This window comes from Sorex fumeus, unplaced genomic scaffold (genome assembly GCF_029834395.1).
Source record: "Sorex fumeus unplaced genomic scaffold, SorFum_2.1 ptg000098l, whole genome shotgun sequence".
In the NCBI taxonomy this organism is placed as follows: Eukaryota; Metazoa; Chordata; class Mammalia; order Eulipotyphla; family Soricidae; genus Sorex; species Sorex fumeus.
In genome coordinates this window covers 73,280,948-73,288,941 of record NW_026606155.1, presented here as the reverse complement: position 1 = coordinate 73,288,941, position 7,994 = coordinate 73,280,948, and the positions used below count along the sequence as shown (strand labels likewise).

Sequence of the window (7,994 nt, the reverse complement as noted above, 5' to 3'; positions counted from 1 at the left end):
CAGACTAGACCACAGGTGACCTGGGAGCAGGAACCTATAAGTACAGAATGGATTGGGTGATTGGGCATGGAAGTAGAGTCCTTCTCTGCACAGTGCCCACCTTTTGCTGTATGCATCCCAAATAACAATGTACCAGCAAGCTGACATCTCACTGAACTGTCAGAAGCATTATAGAGCATGATAGAAGAAAAAAGAAATAAAAAGAATCCCCAGGTCTTTTGTACTTTATCTGATACGTGAGAGTGTAAAAATCAATTCCCCCACTTGAGTGTATAGGAATTCTCTGTGCTTTATACTCAGTTTTTTTCCCCGCAAAGCTAAAACTGCTCTAAAAAAATAAAGACATCGCTTTTTAGAAAATTTCATTTTATTCTGCTAGAGAAATAGCCCAAGAAGCTACAGTGCAAGCTTTTCATATAAGAAGTCCTGGTCCGATCTCATGGTCCCCTGAACAACACTAAGAACAATGTTAAATAGTAAACTGGGAGTAGTCCCACAGAACACGGTTGTTGGCTCTCACCAAAAAAAAATCAACTTTTATTAGATAACAAAATGAACAAAGTAAATTCAACAATCTTCATCTCCTAGGAAATACTCATTGAGAACAGCTCAAATGATTTCCTACTACTTTCCTCTCCTACCCTCTTCAACTACTTTTTTGGTGTTTCCTTAATTGTGAACTTACTATGTAGCAGGTATTATGTGATATGCTTTGTATAAATTATTCAATATAAATACAAATTATAGCAAAGAAAGTATAAACAATCCTTTTTAGTAATACAGTTTGACAAACCATCTAAAAGATAGGTTTATGCATTGAATGAATGTGTGCCCTATTTTGAACTATACTGTCAAGTGAATTACAGCTGATAAGTCAGGTTCAAGTAAGTGGCTAAAATGGTAGAGCACATGCCTAGCATGTGTGAGGATCTGAATCTGATCTCGGGACCACCCACAAGCACCACTGAGTGTTGACTTCATGGCCCCTGAGCACCATAAATAGTCCTGGAGGTCTCCAAACACAGGAGCATCAGATCCTTGACCACACTTTTTGGGGCTGAGCTTCACTGGGAATTGTACTACCACCACCTTCCCACATTGCTGGGTGAGACCCATAAATAAAAATACTTTTAAATTAATAAGCAGAATGTGATTTTCAGTGGTAGAGAGCCAGCCTAATATGTATGAGGACAAGAGTTTGATCCCTGCCACCATCCCACATCACCACCTAGACACCAGTCTCTCGCACTGCTTGTGTGATCCCAGGTATACCGCAACATATATGTAACCCTCTGACCTGCCACAAGAGTACAACTGTCAGAACTGCAACTGCAAAAGGAAAGAGAAGGGGAGAAGTTAAAAAAAATCTTATATTTCCAGTTTTAGCATCTATATTCTCAGATGATTAAGAAGATAATAACAACTTTTCAGAAGTTCTAATGGTGAAAAAAAGTCTTTCAAAAATCTAACTCACATCCTAGCACACTATGAAAACAGTAAATTCTAAAAGGCAAATTGGAAGAGACCCAGAAAACATCATCTATTCATGATTACACAGCTAGTGTAATATGAAGCATAAACTGAGTTCTGAATATTCGTAGCCATAACTTTAAGCAAAATATTTTCCATTTGTAAGATCACTGATGAATTTTCCTGCATACATTTATTCGAAGTAAATAATGGACAGAGTAGAAGAAAGGCAGAGGACATGAGAAACAACAGTAAGAAATACTTTGAAATGACTGAACAGTTATCTGCTCAGAGACCCAGTCACACAGACTCCCGGATGCCTGTTGAATTGTGAAACGGCAGACTGGCTTGAGAGAATCTGACAGAACATTCTCTAAACTTTGATTGATTCATTGCCTAAGATCTGATCCACATCTCTCTAAAGAGTTATTTTTAAATGTCCTGTTTTTTACTGCTACTTTTCCTTATGCTGATGAAATGGAAATTCTTTCTTCTTGTCTACTGGCCTTAATTCTTAGCTGGAGTACAATATCTTTACTTCTACTGTTTATCAACTATGCATAGTGCTCTCTTTGTTCTAAAGACTGCATGTAAGCTAGTTGGTAACAGAAGATGAACATAAATTCCCCCCACCCTGCCTCCAGCGCATTACTTAGTTGGTGTACACTGTATAAATGAATTTGGGAGCTGGAGAGATAACTCAAAGGACTGGAATAGAGATTTTGCCTAGGGAAGTCTTGGGTTTGATTCCTGGCTCTGTATTCTACCCCAAGCACTGCCAGAGGCAAGGAAGGAAGGAAGGAAGGAAGGAAGGAAGGAAGGAAGGAAGGAAGGAAGGAAGGAAGATTTTCTTTGCCCTATATCATTATTTCCTGCCTCATTGCGGCAGTGTTTTAAAAAGCAGGAAAGAGAAAACTGACTTCTCACCCTGTTCTCAGTATCCCTTCATTGTGATCTTAGGAAGGCTTTTTTCTGTATTATGTGAAGAAAATTTCACCAGCACTGTCTCTCCTAAGCATGCTATAGAATATGTCCTAAAATGAAGATGTGCATTTGTCAAAAAATGCAAAACTAATGAAGAATGGTGTAAATGAGTGGAGGATCTTATTGTATTGGTAAGGTATAATGTAGGTTATTTCTGAAATGGATTATATTCTAATTTTCAGGGTAGTCAAGGGTTGCTAGAGATGCACAGTTATTCTATAAAACTAACGTGGAAGGAGTTGTTTTGATGCACTAGCTGGAAAGACAGACCAGTTAATTAACTTATACCTGTGGAACCCAATGGCATCAAATCCTAGATTTCAAAATTCAGCTCAAACTTTTTTCACTCTAATCACCTTAAAATTTTTAGGATTTTTATAACAACTCACTTGAATAAGTTGGGTAAAATAAAAGGTATTTTCTTTTGTTCAGGAAGATGCAATTTCAGACTAGATAAAAGGGGATGAAACAGATTTTCTATGGAGGAAGTTGAACAGATAAAGCACAGGATTTACCCAGAATCTTCATAGACTTAAGGAAAAAAAATCTCAGTGACTGAGTCTAGAAAGTGGGTGAAGAAAATGAATATTAATAGATACTTTAAGGGAAAGTGACATTAAAATTTCCATAAAGTTCAAGGTAGTTTTAACAGATACGTGTATCTGTTAACTGGATCTAGCAGCTTGTTTGGATTCATATTTAGTCTCACCAATTAGCACAATGATCTAAGATCGCTGCTATGTCACCTTCGCATTACAGCTTCTGAAACTCTGATGTGGATCTTGTGAGTATCTTGTTCCAGATTATGATTGAGTATTCATAATCTGTTCACAGAAAGGAATGCTGCTGGTCTTTCAACTTCTCATAACATGCTTTAGACTATCTGAGAGGGTGCTTACCAAGGTGGCTACATTTCTACATTTATATTTATTTGTATTGTCTAGACTTAAAGCCCAACCCTGCAACTAATTAGTCATATAATTTAGAAATATTAGTTAACCTCTGTACCTCAATTTTTCATTGTGAGAAAATGGGGATAATATTGTCAATTTCCCAGAGTTGCATTGAAGCTTAAATGGATTGATATCTATAGTGTTTAAAGGCATCAATACACTGATAAAGTTTCTCAAATAAAAAAATTACCCATGTGCTTGGACCTCACTGATTACATTATATACTAGATTATTAAGATGAGAGAGAGGTGATTAATTGTGTACTAGGACCATCTCTTCACATGACCTTTGTTGTTCTGGCTGAAAATAATCAAACTTTAAAAAAGACATATTTCTCTGTTTCTGAATAAGGTCACTTATGCTACTTAACATGCTACTTAATCTTGATACTTGAGTATGCTACTTAAATCTTGATACTTTAATATGCTCAAATCTTGATATTTGCATATCACATAAAATTGGAAGAAAGAGAAGCATTATCAAGAGCGAATCACTTTTTTCTCTCTCCACAGGAGGGTAGTATTTCAAAAGACAAAATCTTCCCCACAGTCAGAACAAATGTTTGAGGTTGGAGGAAAGGAGGTAGGAAGGAGTTTCAAGTGACCACCACACAGAAGCTCCACCTTTTGCTCAGATGAAAGGTGACGAGAGTTTACCTCACCCAAGAAAGCTACTCGAGAAAGCAGTTAACATCAGAGGCCACTGTGCGCGACAGGAAGGACAGATGCCCCCGAAACTCTCACTGTTGGTCCTTTGGATTCAAGTGGCATGTAAATTTAAGATACTTCTCCTTAAACTTACAGGAAACCTTAAGGACAGGGAAATTCTTAAGGATGGGTTATTTTGTTCAAGAGTAAAGAAAAGAAAGAGGAAAGGGAGAAGGTGAGGGAGAGGGAAAAGAAGGAAATAATCACCTTAAATTGGGGAAGAATTCTTAATCCTCTTCCTCTTCCTTAATCCTAATGTCTTCTCTGCTTTGTTTCCAAATAGGGGTGAGCACTCAGCAGCTGGAGCAGAATCCTCAGCTTCGAAAGATCCAGGAGGGAGAAAATGTTACTGTGTTCTGCAAATCCTCAAGCACTTTGCCCTCCTTTCAATGGTATAGACAGGAGCCTGGGAAAGGTCCTGTTCTCCTGACAGCATTAACCAAGGGTGGAGAACCAAAGACTCAGAAGAGATTAATGTTTCAGCTTGATAATTCAAGAAAACAAAGCTCCTTGTTCATCACTGCTGCCCAGCCTGAAGATACAGGCATCTACATCTGTGCAGCGGCACAGTGTTTGAGGGGCACCTGCTCTTGTACTCAAATCCTCTTTAGCTTCCCATCACACAGCTGTCACTTTCCATCCCCTCCTCCTCAAACACCTCTAGAAAGGGACAATATCAGGCCATTAAGGAACCATCATTGCTGCTGCCTTTTCAAAGCTTGTCCTCATATGTTGGAGGACAAGATTCCCAAACACAAACTTCTGAAAATGAAGCCTACCTTAATTTAAATTAGTAGAACACGTGGATGTATAGCTTCCCAGGACAGTCGGTAGGTAAAGAGAGACTATAAAGAAAGGCATGTGGAGAACTTGAGACAAGATGTGTCATGACTCTAAATGGTCACTCTGTTTCCCTAAAGACCAAGCAAGGAGTGGTCAGTACAAGGGTATAGATGTGAATTATTTCACTGCTTTACTTTATTACTCTGTCTGGAGTTGAGTAAATGGCTATCTTTTAGTCAACTGAGTAAAAGGCAGGAAAATAGGGGTGCCCAGAAATGTGACTCAGTGGAGGGATCGTCCCTTGTGTAAGCCAAGAGGTAGACCCCCAATACCTCCCCCTATTATTGATTGTGGTGCCTGATGTGATGCCCAATGTCAAAATAAATGAGCCCTTTAGAGCTTCACAACCAAGGGTGTATGACCACAACCAAGTGTGAGATGCCCAACTCTAACAATAACCAATAAAGAAGGATGAGGGGAAAGAAAATATGATGGATATAACTGTAGTACTGTAGTACTGTCCTCCCGTTGTTCATCGATTTGCTCAAGTGGACACCAGTAATGTCTCCATTGTGAGACTTGTTACTGTTTTGGCATATCAGATACGCCACAGGGAGCTTGCCAGGCTTTGCCGTGCTAGCGGGATACTCTCAGTAGCTTGCCAGGGTCTCCAAGAGGGAAAAAAGTATCAAACCCAGGTTGGCTGTGTGCAAGGCAAATGCCCTACCCACTGTGCTATCATAAAACATTAAAAAGCAAACAGAATGGAAGTAAAATAAAATAATTACTAGATAGTGCTACTTTTTTTTAAACAAAAAATGTACAAAAGTATCAATGTATCACTGTATCAATGTTATCGTATTGTTCATCCATTTACCTGAGAGGGAGGCCAGTAACATCTCCATTTGTCCCTGTCACGTGCTAGTATAGCCCAATTGCATCTACTCGCTCCAGGAACATGAAGAACCTCAAACCATTTGTTCAGGGTTTTGATGAAAAAGTCTGACTATCTTGTAGGTGGGTGGCCACATGTCCTTTTGATGTCCCATGGAATCAGGTCGGTAACAGATCTAGTCCAGCAGTCATCTCTAAATCACATTACGTGTCCATCACATCTGATTTTTGACTCCTTGGCAAATGAGACAGCGTCCCTGATTCTTGATTCTTGATTGTTGATGGAGGGTGGAACTCTGAATTCCTTCTCTCACTTGAGTTTTTCTATTCCTCTTTGGGAGACCCAAATAGCATTCTCGTCCTGTTTTTGTAGGGTCCAGATCTCTGAGGTGTATGTTAGTACAGGAAGAATGGTGGGGTCGAAAAGATGTGCCTGGAGCCGGAGGTTCTTCGTCCTCTTAACCACTTCTTCGACACTCTTGAAGGCATTCCACATCACTCTCTTCCTCTTCTTCAGGTGCCAGGTTGTTTGTCATGTTGAGTTCTCCACCTAGGTACAGAAAAATGCTGCATTTGGAGATGTTTGTTTCATTGAGGGCAAATGGAACATCAGGAACTAGTCCATTTCTCATGAACATTGTCTTCATGAGATTTAGCTGCAGTCCAACTTTTCCACACTCATGGTCGAAGTAGGCCAGCATTCGTGCCACTTGGCTGATATTTGGTGTTGTTAAAATGATGTCATCAGCAAAGTGGAGGTGGTGTAGTTGTTGATCGTCTATCTTCACTCCCATTCCTTCCCATTCCAGTCGTTGCATAACGTTCTCCAGGGTGGCACTGAAGAGTTTTGGTGAAATGATATCACCTTTTCGAACACCTCTCTTTAGGTTTATGATCACTTCCTTGTAGAATGGTGAGATCCTGGTGGTAAATCTGTAATACAGTTCATGGAGGATCCTGGTGTACTGAGTTTGAATGCCCTGTTTGGCTAGGGCTTCAATGACCTTTACAGTCTCAACAGAATCAAAGGCCTTCTTTAAATCAATGAATATTAGACAGAGCAGCATCTTAAACTCTTGCAAAACCTCAATGAGCTTGGTTATCGTGTGGATATGGTCAATGGTGCTGAATCATTTTTGGAACCCTTTTTGTTCACATGGTTGTCCTTCATCTAGTGTTCTGCCAATCCTATTCAGGATGATTTGAGTGAACAGCTTGTAAATGACAGACAACAGGCAGATAGGGCGACAGTTGCCAATGTCGTGGAATTCTCCCTTCTTGTACAGTAGTATAGTCCTGCTGGTTTTCCATTGGGAGAGAACCTTGCATTCAGACACATATCTTGTGAAGAGCTGAGCCAGTGTATTAATGAATACTGAAAGCAGGTTCTTAAGGTGTTCAGGTCTGACCTTGTCTGGACCAAGTGCTGTTCGCTTCCTTACTGATGAAATGGCGTGTTGGATTTCAGAAGGGAGAACATTGGGAATGAAATATCCATTGTCACTGTCACTGTCCTCCCATTGTTCATTGATTTGCTCGAGCTGGCCCAGTTACATCTCCCTTGTGAGATTTGTTGTTACAGTGTTTGGCATATCGAATACGTCACGGGCAGCTTGCCAGGCTTTGCCGTGTGGACAAGATACTCTCGTTAGCTTGCCAGGCTCTCCGAGAGGGGCAGAGGAATCGAACTCGGGTTGGCCATGTTGGCTGTATGCAAAACAAACGCCCTACCCACTGTGCTATCGCTCCAGCCCCATGAAATATCCATCCTGTGGAATTTGGTATGTGGGCAGGTGAACGTGGCTATCGAAGAGATCCGAGTAGAACTCATGGATAATCTTCTCCATTGCCCTTCTGAAAGATGTGATAGATCCATCAAGATGTCGAAGGGCAGTCATCTTGGTCTTAAAGTTGGTGAAGGACAGGTGAGTGTTGCGAATACTTTTCCTGTCTTCTGCCTCATCAGGCAGCACTGCTGCTCTTTTCTCTATCTCTCTTTTTTTTGAATTTATTTATTTATTGAAGGCCCTCCCGTTGATCATCGATTTGCTCGAGCAGGCCCAGTAACGTCTCCATTGGAGACTTTGTTGTTACTGTGTTTGGCATATTGAATACGTCACAAGGAGCTTGCCAGGCTCTGCCGTGTGGGCGAGATACTCTCGGTAGCTTGCCAGGCTCTCCAAGAGGGGTGGAGGAATCGAAC

At 40.5% G+C, this 7,994-nt stretch overlaps 1 protein-coding gene across 1 annotated transcript in view; it reads left to right on the top strand.

Annotated features, from left to right (window-relative positions):
* The first annotated feature begins 4,131 nt into the window (after positions 1-4,131).
* The window catches only part of LOC130041414 (M1-specific T cell receptor alpha chain-like), a 474,927-nt gene continuing 471,064 nt past the window's right edge, over positions 4,132-7,994 (top strand). The window contains exons 1-2 of the mRNA XM_056133566.1: positions 4,132-4,177; positions 4,398-4,676. Coding sequence (XP_055989541.1) covers positions 4,132-4,177; positions 4,398-4,676 — 325 coding nt within the window. The remainder of the gene's footprint in view (positions 4,178-4,397; positions 4,677-7,994) is intronic.